General features: G+C 44.5%; 1 protein-coding gene across 4 annotated transcripts in view; it reads right to left on the reverse strand.

The window, feature by feature from the left end:
• SBNO1 (strawberry notch homolog 1) overlaps positions 1-16,400 on the reverse strand; it is an 81,700-nt gene that overhangs the window by 46,266 nt on the left and 19,034 nt on the right. For 2 of the 4 annotated variants that reach the window (XM_077293204.1, XM_077293203.1), the window contains exons 4-15: positions 13,261-13,305; positions 11,071-11,171; positions 10,781-10,868; positions 10,318-10,478; positions 10,029-10,162; positions 7,833-7,923; positions 7,559-7,720; positions 7,211-7,346; positions 7,011-7,116; positions 6,519-6,672; positions 4,408-4,590; positions 4,235-4,332 (exon numbers count right to left, since the gene is read on the reverse strand). In XM_077293204.1, the coding sequence (XP_077149319.1) occupies positions 4,235-4,332; positions 4,408-4,590; positions 6,519-6,672; positions 7,011-7,116; positions 7,211-7,346; positions 7,559-7,720; positions 7,833-7,923; positions 10,029-10,162; positions 10,318-10,478; positions 10,781-10,868; positions 11,071-11,171; positions 13,261-13,305 (1,459 nt within the window). The remainder of the gene's footprint in view (positions 1-4,234; positions 4,333-4,407; positions 4,591-6,518; positions 6,673-7,010; positions 7,117-7,210; positions 7,347-7,558; positions 7,721-7,832; positions 7,924-10,028; positions 10,163-10,317; positions 10,479-10,780; positions 10,869-11,070; positions 11,172-13,260; positions 13,306-16,400) is intronic. The other 2 variants (XM_077293206.1, XM_077293205.1) reach the window with 1 other exon arrangement.

A 16,400-nucleotide genomic window follows, 5' to 3' on the forward strand; every position in this document is an offset into this window, starting at 1 on the left:
TCGCTGAGCCAGCACTGGGGAAGATTTTTTGAAGTTTATCTTCCAACCCAGGCGAGAAAGGGTATCTATTGTGATGGCCACAGCTTCCTTGCAGGAGTGGAAAGAGGGGCGTTTGATGAGGATATCGTCTAAATACAGGAGCGCCACCACTCCTCGGGTGTGGAGTATGGCCACGGCAGCCGCCATGACCTTGGTGAATACCCTGGGAGCGGTGGCGAGGCCGAAGGGCAGAGCAACGAATTGGAAGTGATCTTCCTGAACTGCGAAGCGAAGAAACCTTTGGTGAGAAGGTAAAATAGGAATGTGGAGGTATGCGCCCTGGATGTCTATAGACGCCAGGAACTTTGCCTTTTTCCATGGAGGCGATGACAGAACGAAGCGATTCCGCTCGGAGCAGTCGCACCCTGACGAACTTGTTCAGCAGTTTTAGGTCTATTATGGGCCTTACTGTACCGTCTTTCTTTGGAACAATGAAGAGGTTTGAATAAAAACCTTGAAACCTTTCGCTTTGAGGGACCGGAATAATAACTCCGTCTTTTCTCAGAGAGCTTATAGCTTTGAAGAACTGATGCTTTTGCCCTGGGAGGAGAAGACAGGAAAAAAACGGTTTGGGGGACGAGATAAGAGATCTATCTTGTATCCGGAGGACACTAGATCGCATACCCACTCGTCGTGAACGACCGAGAGCCACGCAGCACTGAAGGAAAGCAGGCGGCCGCCTACTTTGAGGGTGTCCCCCGGATACCGCAGGTAGTCATTGTGTGGAAGTTCTGCCCGTTCTGGCGCCTCTGGATCCCGGCTGCCTTGACCTGCCTCTCCATGAAGGGGAAGGCTTAAAAGAGGCCTGTGAACCTCTGTCTCCGCGTTGTGCCCGGCCAAAACCGGGAGATGTGGAAGCAGAGGACCGGTTTGAGTTGTAACGAAAGAGAAGAAGAAGAAAAAAAAAAAAAAAATAAAAAATAAAAAATCGGGACCGAGCCTGTGGTTGCAGGTTCCGAAAAGGCTGAGAGGGTCTCTGTTGTGGAAGAAATTTTACTCTTCCCTCCCGTGGCGTCAGAAATTAACTGGTCGAGCTTTTCGCCAAAAAGGCGACCGCTCTGATATGGGAGAGAAGTCAATGACTTTTTGGAAGTAGAATCCGCATGCCAGTCCCTGAGCCATAAGGACCTCCGGATGGTGATGGCATTTGCTGCTGCTTGAGAAGCGCAGTCAGCGGCATCCAGGGACGCGGTCACTACAAAATCTCCAGCTCTGGCTGAGTAGCGAGGTCTGCTATATCGGGGGGAAAGATTGGTATCCAGTGACAAGACCTCAGCCCAGTGGGTCATAGCCTTAGCCACCCACGTAGCGGCAAAAGATGGAAAGAGTGCGGCCGCTGAGGCTTCAAAAGCTGAACGCGCCATATTGTCGATCTGACGATCGGTTGGATTTTTAATAGAGGCGCCCTCCGAGGAGGATAAAACAGATTTTGTAGCCAGGCACGATACCGGAGGATCTACCAGGGGAGATTGTGACCAATCTTTTCTTAGATCCTGGGCAAAGGGATATTAGGACTCCATGGGCTTCTGCCCTGTGAATCATTTATCTGGACGGATCCTGTGAGATTCAACAATTTGATTAAACTCGGGATGAGTGGCGAATACTTTGTGAGCTCGTTTTGGTCCTCTTAAAGGACACGGCATGATCCGTTTTAGATAAGGGTTCCTCCTCAAGTCTCAAAGCCTTATTCACTGACTCAATTAGAGAGTCGAGAGTCTCCTGAACGTAATGAAATTTCTGATCTAGGGACGTGTCAGAATCGTCCTCTGAAACAGGTTCTCTACTAGCCCCATGGAAGGGGAGCGAGAAGTGGAGCTCTCGGAACACGAAAACCGGTGATGGTCTGGGGATATGGCATGAGTCCTTTTCCTGGAAGAGTGAGAACTCCTTGGCAAGGTACGACCCCTGGAGTACGAGGGGTTCTGACCATCGGAAGAGTCGTCCGTACTAGTGCCCTGGTTAGAGGAAGGGTCTCGGAACGATTCTAAGGCTTTTGCTAGGAATGCCATAGACCGGGAAAGGGAGGTAGCCCACTCAGGGGGGACTAAGCTCGCTGGGTTCAGTATCAGCAACAGGTGGTTCCTGAGCCGTCACCAGTTCACAAGCTGTGCATAATGCAGTATTGTGACCCTGGGGTAATGATACCTTACAAGTTAAGGTTCATGCAGTGAAAAATACAGTGTGGGTTTTCCCAGACTTTTTGTGAGGCTTTGGTTGAGACATAGTAAAGCCTGGAGGAAAGCGCTTACTAGCAGGGGAAGGGTTAAGCTATGTTTCTGAAGCTTACCCATGGTCCTGTGTCTTGAGTCCCCAGGGAAGGTCCACAGTGTGATGACACGGGAGTTATGCACAGGAATCGCTAATCCTGAAGGCTGTGATTGAAAATGCTGGAGCAGCGCTGCAGCATCAGCCCTGTGGGTGTACAAAGATGGCCGCCGAGATCAGGAAGTGAAAGTCTCTCTCAGGGAACGAGAAGCGCCAGAAAGAGTGGGCGGCGGTAACTGCCGGTGGGCGTGGCCAAAACTCCGGCCTGTATAAAAGGGAAAAGCCGGGGGCTAAATTTTAAACATGCGGTTGCGGCCTGCAGCGCCGCAAACGCTATTAGCGCCATTCTTAAGCCACTTCTTAAGCACTCCGAAACGCGTACAATAAACCACTGTTCAAATTGTACATTTTGTCTGTTCTGGATGAGCTGGCAGTGCGGATCATAACACACAAATCCTCCTATTCAGCGATTTAGCTACGGTTGCGTGTCGACCGGTGGATCTGCGGCAGCTGGCACTATATGCCTACGAATCTCTTACATCAGGTGAGCAGTTACATTACTGGCGAATCTTCTTTTAAATTGTGAGATAAGACACTATCTGCCCTTTTTTCTTTCCTACAAGGTATATTACTATTCATTGTTGGGTTGGTACATACTGTATGTTCAGTTTTTGGTTGCTTCTCCTAATGATTTAACACTAACTGAAGTACTTTGTGTTGGTCGGTAAGTGTATACTGCGGAGGAGCAGATATTTTCCTTTTTTGCCTAGTGTCAGTCTCCTAGCGACAGCAGCATATACCATGGTTATCCATGTAACCCAAAGAAGGCTCCAAGAAAGATTTTAGGGTTAGTATCAAAAATCCCTCTTTAACAAGCACCTGACTCCCTAAGGACATTTAGAGCTATGATGTTGGGTGCCAGGGGATTGTGATTACTTAAGATAACCTTGTCAGGAACCATTATTGAGGGGGAGGTAGGTGAGCAATTAACTATTGTATAGAAGTCAATTGGAGAGCTGTCTAAGAAGTTAGGAGTTAACTCCTCTACTGGAATGTAACAGTGCACCTGCTGTTGAGCTCCATAGAAACAAGGTGTATACTATGCAAGAAAAAAGCCCTCATTTCAGGAAAGCAGAGAAAGCATTTCAATTGCAAACTTATTTTTCATGCAATAAAATGAATTAAAGAAATGTAATGCAAGAATAGTACTTTTGGAACTGCCCCATCATCTCTCAATATTGGAGAGAGATAACGTCATTATTAACCTCTTTATTGTCAACTCCGGTTCCCCTTGAGCCTTTGGTTTGTCTGTTTGGGGTATGGGATGAGGAGGCCTGGGAACATTATGTTGGGATTTTTTTGCAGGAAACACTATTTCTGGCATGGAAAGTGCTGGCATTGCGATGGATGGGAAGTTCACCCCCCTCTCTTAGGACCTGGATTGAGTTGGTGAATGCGATTATCCCATATGAGCGTACACTTTATCAAAATAGGGGTTGCCCTGGTAAATTTAATAAAATCTGGGATAGATGGAACACTTCCCATCTCACTCTGTGAACTCAAACAATTGGTATGGATATAGATAATCTGATTTTTTATTCTACAGGCACCACGCAACAGAGAATATAACATTTAATATTAAATGGCGGCATAGTAGTAGTAGTTTTATCAGCTTCGTTTAGCTGTAGTTTAGGAACTTTATGTATTAACGGTTACATATCTTCACATGCGTGATTTATATGTTAAAATGACTGGTATATGTATGATTTGATGTCTTTTCCGTTAATAGCAAATGTAACTATGCAAATTAATGACAAAGACCAATATGTATACTGTATTTTATTTGTGATTGATAAATAAACGAATTTAAAATAAAAAAAAATAATAGTACTTTAAAATGTTGATAAATACAATGTGTTAAAAATCTTACTTTGCAGTAGATACAAAATCATTCAATTCTCCACCTCCTTCCTCCAAAGCTTCCAGAGTTCTTGCCTCCCCAGTGGACTGGAGACCAATAACTACACACTGGAACACAAAGCAGTAAGTTAGTGTATTGCAACCCTTCTAACATTACCATGATACACAAAACCCACAGCTTACCTTTCCATTTTTTATTTCTTCTCTGGCAAGTTGTACTACTCTTCTGACTTTGGATGCTATACAGAGATATTTGAAAAACCTCTGGTGCGCAGACCAGAACTGTCCCCACATAGACTTTTTCATCCGCTGTTCAGCATCAATTAGGTCCGCAGCTTGCTGAAACCGCTCTCTGGCCAGCACCCACTTCAGATAGAATAGAGAACAAAAACATAAGTGTGTAGTCTTTACATAAAACTAATGTATTGGATACTATAAAATATTCAAAAAGACACTGAAGATACATATTTGTATACCAATTAGAATACAGAGCAAAAACAAAACAAAACTAGCTAGTAAGAGTGACTTTGGAGTGAGGCGATAAGTGTTCCAGTCATGAAAAAAAAAAAAAAGACCCATAACTACAAGTTTATGGTATTCTTTCATCGCTCCTAATAACTAAGTGATAGTTAAAAAAAAATTGGGCTCTTTTGAATTCGTATAGCCCCATATATGCAACACTCTGATCTTACTTATGGCAGCATATTCAATTAACAGATGCCTTTAAAAGATGGTGTCCACAACTCGCTTGGCCCTGATAAAATAATAGAGCTTATACTCACCTCACGTGCAGACGTCGTTGCCGCAGTGTCGGCACTCATTCACCCGGGGCTCCAATGCAGTTGTGACACGTGATGCCAACACCCAATCAGCGCCGGCGTCACCGACCCCGCCTTTGGACAAATCGATCATGAAGAGGAAGTCCAAGAACAGCTGCAGCCTGGCTTCCTTTTCATGTTCAATTTGTCGGAAGGCAGGGACAGTGACGCCAGCGCTGATTTGGCGCCAGCATCACAATACCGCACGAGAGCCCCAGGGAGACCGAAAGCAGACACCTCGAGAACAGCACCGGCAAGTGAGGAGTGTATAAGTTTTATTATTTTATGGGGGCCAAACATTCTGATCAAGAAGGGTTTGTCCTAGTAGTGGACAACCTCTAAATATCAAATGGACATGTTTTGTTCTATTAAGAATGTTTTCCAAGACTCAATGCATTCACACTTCTGTTTGTCACGGACTGGCCTCTGGTCTCTTAATCCAAACTCAGCAGCCTCATAGGCATACAGGGTCAGGAGACCTGCAGTCAGTCCATGCATAATGTACTGTGACACAGAGGTGTGAATCCGGCATAATACCAATAGCCTTTTAAATCCTGATCTGCATGTACAATGCATCACCAACTGATTAACATTGAAGGCCCATCTCTAAAGGTACCTTCACACAAAACGACATCGCTAGCGATCCGTGACGTTGCAGCGTCCTAGCTAGCGATATCGTTTAGTTTGACACACAGCAGCGATCAGGATCCTGCTGTGATGTCGCTGGTCGCTGAATAAAGTCCAGAACTTTATTTGGTCGTCCGATCGCTGTGTATCGTTGTGTTTGAAAGCAAAAGCAACGATACCAGCGATGTTTTACACTGGTAACCAGGGTAAACATCGGGTTACCAAGCGCAGGGCCGCGCTTAGTAACCCGATGTTTACCCTGGTTACCAGCGTAACAGTAAAAAAAACAAACAGTACATGCTCACCTCTGCGCGTCCCCCAGCGTCTGCTTCCTGACACTGACTGAGCGCCGGCCCTAAAGTGAAAGTGAAAGCACAGCGGTGACGTCACCGCTGTGCTGTTAGGGCCGGAGCTCAGTCAGTGTCAGGAAGCAGACGCTGGGGGACGCGCAGGTGAGCATGTACTGTTTGTTTTTTTACTTTTACGCTGGTAACCAGGGTAAACATCGGGTTACTAAGCGCGGCCCTGCGCTTAGCAACCCGATGTTTACCCTGGTTACCCGGGGACCTCGGCATCGTTGGTCGCTGGAGAGCGGTCTGTGTGACAGCTCTCCAGCGACCAAACAGCGACGCTGCAGCGATCGGCATCGTTGTCGCTATCGCTGCAGCGTCGCTTCGTGTGAAGGTACCTTAAGACAAAATGATCAGTGTTTAAGTCATAAAGGCCTCTTCAAAACAGTGCAGTTTGTGCAACACAAGTTTACTTGATAATAGGAGTATATAGACAGAAAGTGTCACTTATAACGGAAGTGATCCTTAAGCTGAAAAATAATTGTAAATGAATACCTACCAATTTTACAGACTTATTGTACATTTTCACATAATCCTGGGAGAGGGGAACTTCTTCAATTTTGAAAGTGACACCAGTAAAGCTCAGTTGTCTTGCAATATACATGCCTCTCAATTTCATATCCATGGCCACAATTTCCATGGCACCAACACCTCTGCAGAGAAATCACATATACATTGTATAGAGACACAAAACAATAGTAGAGAGCTAGCTAGTCACCTATTTCTAGCATGCACCAAATAACTTCAGCAAAATAGCCAATTAGATATTTACTAAGCAACAGACGTCTAACCATCTCTGCTATGCGTTAACGGCTCTTCTCTCTTGCACACTGAGACCTAAGGTCCCAAATATTGAAACAATGCTTCCTCTAACATATATATTGTACATTTCCTAACAATGTAAAATGCATTGTACCACCTACTGCAATATGAAAGGTCATCAGGCTATTATTCATACATCAAAATAAGGAGAACAAAACCAATTTCATACCTTCTTTCAACTGCCTGAATGAAGTCGTTAAATTCTCTAAAGGGAGTGCCTTCACCCCAAATTCCCAAACGGCTCATATAAGCCATATTTCTTGGCTCCGAGGCACCTAAAAAAAAAAAATAAAATAAAAAAAAAAGTCTCATAAGCCATTTGGACAGTGACATTTTTGCACTTTACTAAACCAAGAATTATCTACATACCTGTGGCACTGGCGTATATAACTCTGGCTTTAGGCAGCTTGTTCTGAAGCTCCAACACCGCTAAACCAGTTTTTGTTGGTTTTGAGGAACCAACAGGACATAGATTTTTTGCCTTGTGACATTCATCAAATACAATCTATAGTTTAAGCTGTTAAGGAAACTAGTGAAACTAGTAAAGAAATTTAATGTGTGCATGTATCGAAGTTAGTGAAAACTGCATTTCATCTATACCATTCAAACCTATTGGTTAGGATACAAACTCACCACCTGCATACCTGCACTAAAACAATCTATAAACACACTTTTACTCAAAAGTTAAGAATATAACAGCTTGTGATAAAAGGATACAACACCATCAAAATCTTCTGAGCACCAGTGAAGAAGCTGCTTTAAGCGCGTTTTGTATTTACCCCCAGACTGGCTTTCGCCAATCAATGAGGAGTATGTGGCAAATATAACCCCTTTCTTGACACTGCCATTATGTTTAGATGAAATTTTTCCATATTTAAACTGTAAAAAGAAAAAAATATATATATGATAAGCCACAAAAAAAACACAACCATTTATATTTTGTTATTTTTACATTTAAAGAAATAAACAAAAAAGTATCTGGTGAACACACCTTGTTTAAAGAGTGAACCTGAATATTTTTAGCTCCAATGTCTCTTAAGTCTCTTTCAGCATCATACTTCAAGTCGTTCGAAACACTGAACCTACAGAACAAAATAAAGAAAATATGATTCCATTATATCTTCAATGCACTAAAGTAAAAGGTTAGAGATGATCTATAGAACATATATATTTTATTATTTTTGTTACTTAATGTATTTTTTTCCCCAATACAGAAACTTTCATTTCTTTATCGCTTCATTTGGGTATACAGGTAACCATGAAGGCTCCAAGAAAGATTTTACAGCGAGTACCAAAAATCCTTTTTTATGAACTGAGCAAAGCAAACAATTTTTTTTTTTTTTTTAAAGGAATAGTATGGAAAATATAAACTACATCAAGATAAAAGACTTGAATTTTATTAAATAAAAAAAATGCAGCAGTAGTTTACGTAGCGAAATTGACTGGTACATTTACAAATAATAGAACACTACAGTACAGAAATAGACAATACTGGAGCTGAACAAGATTACATTGTAACAGTAATTCAGACAAAACCAACGACTCCCACAGTCATTGTCCCATCTACAAGTGCAGAACCAATAAAGGGAATTCATCAGATATTTATATTAAGTAAAAGGATTAAATGTTTTATACCAAGTAAATTTGGGACAGCAGTTTGGCAGGCAGACCAATTTTAGCACCTAAAAACAAATACCGTATATACTCGAGTATAAGCCGACCCGAGTATAAGCTGACCCCCCTAATTTTGCCACAAAAAACTGGGAAAACTTATTGACTCGAGTATAAGCCTAGGGGGGAAAATGCAGCAGCTACCGGTAAATGTCAAAAGTAATAATAGATACCAATAAAAGTAAAATTAATTGAGACATCAGTAGGTTAAGTGTCTTTGAATATCCATATTGAATCAGGAGCCCCATATAATGCTCCATACTGTTCATTATGGCCCCATAAGATGTTCCATATTAAAATATGCCCCATATAATCCTGCATAAAGGTTAATAAAGGCCCCATAAGATGCTCCATAGACACATTTGCCCAATATAATGCTGCACAAATGCTGATTATGGCCCCATAAGATGCTCTATAAAGATATTTACCCCATATAGTGCTGCACAAACGTTATGGCCCTATAAGATGCTCCATACAGACACTTGCCCCATATGCCGTACTGCCCTACAAACGTTAATTATGGCCCCATACAGACACTTGCCCCATATAGTGCTGCACAAACATTATGCCCCTATATAGTGCTGCAGAAACGTTATGGCCCCATATAGTGCTACAGAAACGTTATGGCCCCATATAGTGCTGCAGAAACGTTATGGCCCCATATAGTGCTGCAGGAATGATATGGCCCCATAGATGCTCCATACAGACACTTGCCCCATTTGCTGCGATAAAAAAAATAAATCACATACTCACCTCTCCGTCGCTCAGGCCCCCGGCACTTTCAATAGTCACCTGCTCCTCGTTCCGGGCGCCGATCTGTCTCCAGCACTGACGTTCAGCAGAGGGCGCGCACTGACCACGTCACCGCGCCCTCTGACCTCAGCGTCACTGCTGGAGACAGATCGGCGCCCGGAACGAGGAGCAGGTGACTATCGCGCAGCGCTGCGCTCCCCTCCCCGTATACTCACCTGGTCCTGCCGCTGTGTAGATCCTGCTTCCCCGACGCCGCAGCGCTTCATCCTGTACTCAGCGGTGATTACAGTAATGAATATGCGGCTCCACCCCTATGGGAGGTGGGGCCGAATATTCATTTACTGTAATGAGCGGGACCATGTGACCGCTGAGTACAGGAAGAAGCTGAAGCTGCTGTTGCCGGCGCCGGGGAAGCAGGGACTGCGCCTGGACTAGGTGAGTATTTTTAGACAGCCCCCGCTCCCCCTCCCCTGCCGACCCCCGGTATGACTCCAGTATAAGCCGAGAGGGGCAATTTCAGCCCCAAAAAAGTGGGCTGAAAATCTCGGCTTATACTCGAGTATATACGGTACATTGCAGGGACTTTGCTTTTTGTTTTAAAAAGATAAAAAAACAAAGATAGCACATTTGCAATCAGTCCATATCAACAAAGTTGTTTTGAGTCATACAATGCATTTGTATAAGAGAGTTACAAGCACCATTCAGATGTAATTTGTGTTTACTGAAGAGTAGTTATGTGTTTGTAGTGGCATTTTATACTCACCACAAAGATCTTTTTCTACTTAGCAAGTAGTTTTCAAAAATGATTCCAGCAATTGTTCTTCCTTTCCCAACTCCTGCACCATCCCCAATTAAGAATCCGGCTCGCTCACCATTGGGAAGGAACGTTTCATGTTGCTGTAGAAACAGAACAAAGTAAAAGTTATGTAATCTTTTACATTATGTGGCAAATGTATACAAACAAAAAGAGTATTAAAATAAATGAAAACTATCACACAATGGTTACCAGAAGTTATTTAAACACAAGTTGTTTTAGGGATGAAAACACAAACCTGCGCAGCATAAGTGATTGCTTCTAACTGCAGAGCAGATAACCAGCCATTATCAACGGACTCTTCGGGAATTGAAGTTTGGAACCAAACATCTGGAGGAGTCACACTTGACAGAGAACTGGTTTCCACAACAGGATCTGGATGCCTCAGTCCAACTTTAACTAGTAGAGAAAAAAAAAAATATAATAAAAAAAGTTGAGATCTGAAATAATCTCAAAACTTCTAGGCCCATAGAAATTTGCCACACTGAATAAAACAGACTGGAGAGTAGTCTTACATTTTTCTTGAACACTTCCAATTACACAATAATTGACGCATTTACGCAGTGCTCTAAGGCAAGAAAATGAAGAAGCAGCAATGCACAAAAATGATTTGCAAGACTAGAAACAGTGGATCCAATCCTTGCACATCTCTCCCAATATGTGCCCCCTTCCAAAATGCACAAACACTAAATGTCACCTACGTTTTATAGGCATATATTCTGCATATGTCTCAGCATGGCCCATCTCGTCCTCATCTTCTTCCTCTGGCTCATCTTCATCTTTAACTTTCTGAAATAAACGTTATAGATGATGGCCAAACAAATTCTTGTACAGCATTTTTTTTGTAAGCTGTGCCCCTAGATGGTTATCCATAAAGGATCTGTCACCAGATTTCACAGTACAAACTGTATACATTATTAGATCTCAGACCTGACAAGACTGTTGTATTTACTTGGAAAACAAAACGTCAAAATGGCTGTATAACACTTACAGTAGTTGGAGAGAAGCTTCTCATTTTAATATCATCATTGATCCATATTCTGGTCACTTCTTTATTGGAAATATCTTTCTTTGTTCCATTGATCAGATCAGCTATCAATGCAAAATTTCAGAACGTAAATTAAACTAAATACCTAAAATGCTGCAAACATTTCTGTAACAGTCTAACACTTCCCGGAAACAAGTTTTTAGGTTGAGGTATAAGGTTGATTAAAGGGAATATGTCACATTGCAGATGCAGCCCTATCTGTTGGCAGCATGGTATAGAGAAGGAAAAGCTGATAAGAATCTATAGGTTTATTGTAAAAGATTATGAATAACTGAGATCCCTGGTGTGTGTTTACATGAGTCCAGTGGGCGATCCTACTTGATTTCCCTGCATGCAGAGCTGACTGTCAGTCACTGAATAGGACCACAAACCGGACTCTCATGCATCCAAACACCAGGGATTATAATAAAATGCAAGTTTACTGAACATCTCTTATTGCTCCACAACACTGTGCCTGCAGATCAGATACGATTTTCAACAGGGCGGGTTTCTTTTAAATCAGTCTGCAGCTTTACACATTGCAGTAATGTTACTGATGCTTGTCAATGTCATGGAAATATGGGGACACGAGTCAAACACAATGCAAACAGGAAAACTCAAATTAAGATTGCTTGCTTTCGTAAAAATTGGTATCAAAGATTTAACCATGGACTTTGATATTTATGACATTTCCTAAGGATAGCTCATCAACATATGACTGATGGGGGTCCGATCAGCGATTTGCCAGAAGTTAAGAACCAGAATTCAAATCCAGACACTGCATACTGGCCGTTCTCTGGTACTATAGCTCACTCCTATTGAAGTGAATTGGAGCCACGCTGCCGTATAGGAGAAGAGCCACTATACCCTTTATGGAGCCGTGCTGCTTTGTACTCAATCTATAATACTTTAGCAGGAGGTTAAATATATGTATTGCTTCTTGGAAACACAAGAGAACGTGACATAATTTTAACACCGGAAAATGTGTATTTCACCACACAAAAGAGGAAAGTCAAAAGAAGAAAAATCCCACTCCCCAAAGTTTGAAGCAAAAGCTTTTATATTAAAAACGGTATATTTTAACACAAATGTGCAAGGTTTAAAGCAGCTATGCTACTGGTTGAACTTAACTGATCCCCACAAAAAAAACAAAAAAAAACCAAAACAAAACAGTGCACCGTGCATCTACAATCTATAGGTGATGAAGCAGGAAAAAAAATTAGCGTTAAAGGGGACATATCACCTCGTTTTTAGCTATTAAACTGGTCCCAGTGTGCCATTAGTGACCCAATGTGCATCATTAACATGTTTTTGTCAAAGAAAAGCTCCAAGTATTAGGTTTTTAAAAAAAAAAAAAAAAAAAAAAAAAAAAAAAAAAGATAAACACACTAATTTCACTAGATGATTCCCTCACATACCTTTTCTTTCAGCCATAGGGGTGGTGACTATCTTTAACTGATCATTCAGTGTACTTTTGAAATTACGCACATCCACAGCATTTGATTGCTGTGACTGGCCCAAAGTCACGACACCTAGGTTTCAAAATCCCACGCGTGAGCACTGCCCATCCGCTCCCTGGGCATGCGCACCGACTCTGGGTGTACAGGCCCAGAGCTTCATGTCAGATGCACACATGCGCCGGAGCGCAGACTGGAGGGTGACCCAGTACCACGCATAGCGTGCGCGCTCACACGTCATGTGGCCACTGACTCAGAGCGGCTCAGGTGCATGCGCACATCTGACAAGAAGCTGTACACCCAGAGGCCGTGTGCACGCCCGGCATTTGATACATGGGTGCCGTGACTTCAAGCCAGTCACAGCAATCAAATGCAATTCTGTGGGCATGCCTAATTTCAAAAGTACACTTAATGACTACACGTGTAATGAAGTACACGTGACTGAAAAGAAAATCACCACCCCTATGACTGAAAGAAAAGGTATGTGAGGGAATCCCTTAACGATATAAAAAGTTTTTTGTTTTTTTAAATCTTATACTTGGAGGTTCTTTGACAAAAACATGCTAGTGATGCGCACTGCATCATTATCAGCACACTAGGACCAGTTTAATAGCTAAAAAGGAGGTGACCGGTTCCCTTTAAGGACAGTGATGTGAATAGGGACGTGATTGTATCCAACACCCAACTACTTCCTTACCTGTTTTGGTGGCACTTACCACCTTTGGAGTGAATATGACAATTTCTGTAACAAACATAATATATTTGGGAATGCTGCAGAATATCAAGCACTTAACCAGAAGATGAACATTAACAGATAAATTTATGTTATTAATAATTATGTACCCACTGCTACATAATAGCCTCATGCTTTTATAAGATAGCTAGTTATAGGAAAAAGGTTACCTAGAAAGGTGTATGTGAAAATGTATCAGATGTAAATCCTGTTTACATGTATTTAATAACCCTTTCCCCCCCCCCCACAAAAGGAGATTTTTGTGTACTCACCGTAAAATCTCTCTTAGCCTCTAATTGGGGGACACAGGACCATGGGTGTTATGCTGCTGTCCACTAGGAGGCGACACTATGCATAATCTGAAAAAGATTAAAGGGAACCTGTCACCCCCAAAATCGATGGGGAGGTAAGCTCACCAGCATCAGGGGCTTATCTACAGCATTCTGTAATGCTGTAGATAAGCCGCCGATGTTACCTGAAAGGAGAAAAAGACGTTAGATTATACTCACCCAGGGGCGGTCCCGCTGCGGTCCGGTCGGATGGGTGTCTCCGGCGCCTCCCATCTTCGTTCCATGACGTCCTCTTCGGGTATTTACGCCGCGGCTCCGGCGCAGGCGTACTTTGTCTGCCCTGTTGAGGGCAGAGCAAAGTACTGCAGTGCGCAGGCGCCGGAAAGGTCAGAGAGGCCCGGCGCCTGCGCACTGCAGTACTTTGCTCTGCCCTCAACAGGGCAGACAAAGTACGCCTGCGCCAGAGCCGCGGCGTAAAGACCCGAAGAGGACGTCATGGAACGAAGATGGGAGGCGCCGGAGACACCCATCCGACCGGACCGCAGCGGGACCGCCCCTGGGTGAGTATAAATCTAACGTCTTTCTCCTCTTTCAGGTAACATCGGCGGCTTATCTACAGCATTACAGAATGCTGTAGATAAGCCCCTGATGCCGGTGAGCTTCCCTCACCAGCGATTTTGGGGGTGACAGGTTCTCTTTAACCGTGGCTCCTCCTCTGCAGTATACACCCCTGGATGGCGTCAGCCTTCTCCAGTTTTGTGCAAAAGCAGTAGGAGGAATGTAACATGAATAACAGACATGCCTATAAGAAGGCCACTATGTACGAGCTCAAAGAACAATATGAGAACTCAACAGTAACAACGGCCCGAAAAGGGCAACAGGGTGGGAGCTGTGTCCCCCAATTAGAGGCTAAGAGAAAGAATTTACGGTGGAGTACACAAAAATCTCCTTTACTCTGACGCCTCATTGGGGAACACAGGACCATGGGACATCCCAAAGCAGTCCCTGGGTGGGAAGCAATGGACGAATATTGTGCAGACAGGCCCCTATACTTGGGGCACCGCCGCCTGCAGAACACATCTACCCAGGCTCGCTTCCGCTGAGGACTGGGTATGAACCCTGTAGTGTTTAGTAAACAAGTGTGGGCTAGACCAAGTGGCCGCCTTACACACTTGTTGTGCCAAAGCCTGGAGCCGAATGGCCCAGGAGGCCCCTACCGCCCGTGTAGAGTGTGCCATAATACCGGCTGGAAGAGGAGAATTCTTAAGGCGGTAGGCCTCTTGCATGGTGGATGTGATCTTCCTGGCAAGGGCAGCTTTGGAAGCTGGCAGACCCTTGCGGCTGCCTTCTGGAAGAAAGAAAAGGGATCAGACCTCCGGAAGGACGCAGTCCTAGACATATACGCAATGCCCTGACAAGGTCAAGCACATGCAGAGCCTTCCTCACTCTATGAACTGGGACCGGACAGAGGGAAGGCAGAGAAATTTCCTCATTGAGGTGGAAGTTGGACACAACCTTCGGAAGGAAGGATGGGACCGTACGGAGAACTACCTTGTCCTGGTGAAAAAACCAGGAAGGGCCGTCTGCAGGAGAGTGCTGTCAGTTCAGACACCCTGCGTAGCGAGGTGATTGCCACCAGGAAAACCACCTTCTGGGAGAGAAGGCGGAGCGGGACCTCCTTAAGGGGTTCCAAGGGTGGTTCCTGCAATGCTGTCAGGACCAGGTTGAGGTCCCACATTTCTAGTGGTCGTCTGTAGGGGGGAACCAATCGGGAAACCCCCTAAAGAAAAGTCCTTACTCGCGGCTTGGTAGCAATGCGCCTTTGAAAAAAAAGCACTGAGAGGGCTGACACCTGGCTCTTAGGCGAGCCCAAGGACAGCCTGGCCTCCAGACCCGATTGGAGGAAAAAACAGGTAGTTTGGGGAGGGAAGAAGGGAATGGGGTCTGGCCGCGAGATTCGCACCAGGTAAAGAGAACTTTCCAGGTACGGTCATAGATCTTGGCAGAGGCTGGTTTCCGTGTCCTGATCATGGTCCTAATGACGTCCGTCGAGAGCCCTGCTTGCGTTAGAACCCAGGTTTCAAGGGCCACGCTGTCAAATTGAGAGCCCCTGAGTTCTGGTGGTAGAACGGGCCTTGTGATAGAAGATCCGGGCGGTCGGGGAGGCACCAGTGGGCGTCTGCTGAAAGTTGTACGACGTCGGCGTACCATGTACGTCTGGCCACAGACCGGTGCGATTAAGATGGTTGGAACTCCATCTTGCTTGATCTTCCTCACCACTCTGGATAACAGGGGGAGAGGTGGAAAAATGTACAGAAGCTGGAACTGGGTCCAGTCCTGAACCAGAGCGTCTGCTCCGAGCGACTGCGGATCGTGTGCTCTGGCCATGAAGTTGGAGACCTTGGCATTGAAGTGGGATGCCATTAGGTCAACATCTGGGGTCCCCCAGCGATGGCAGATCTGGCGAAAAATTTCAGGATGGAGAGACCACTCTCCCGAATCTATTCCTTGTCGTCTGAGGAAGTCTGCTTCCCAGTTGTCCACACCCGGTATGTGGACCGCCGAGAGAACTGAGCCTGTGTCCTCCACCCATTGGAGGATGTGTGACACTTCTAGCATCGCCTGGGTACTGCGGGTCCCCCCTTGGTGATTCACATACGGCCGTGGCATTGTCCGACTGTATTCGGATGTGAGAGGCTGCCAGTAAGTGATGGAAGGCCCTCAATGCCAGGAGGCTGGCACGAATTTCCAGGATGTTGATGGGCATGGTCGCTTCCACTGGGGACCACTTGCCCTGTGGTGTAGGTGCACTGC

The sequence above is a fragment of the Ranitomeya variabilis genome, chromosome 1 (assembly GCF_051348905.1).
Source record: "Ranitomeya variabilis isolate aRanVar5 chromosome 1, aRanVar5.hap1, whole genome shotgun sequence".
Classification (NCBI taxonomy): Eukaryota; Metazoa; Chordata; class Amphibia; order Anura; family Dendrobatidae; genus Ranitomeya; species Ranitomeya variabilis.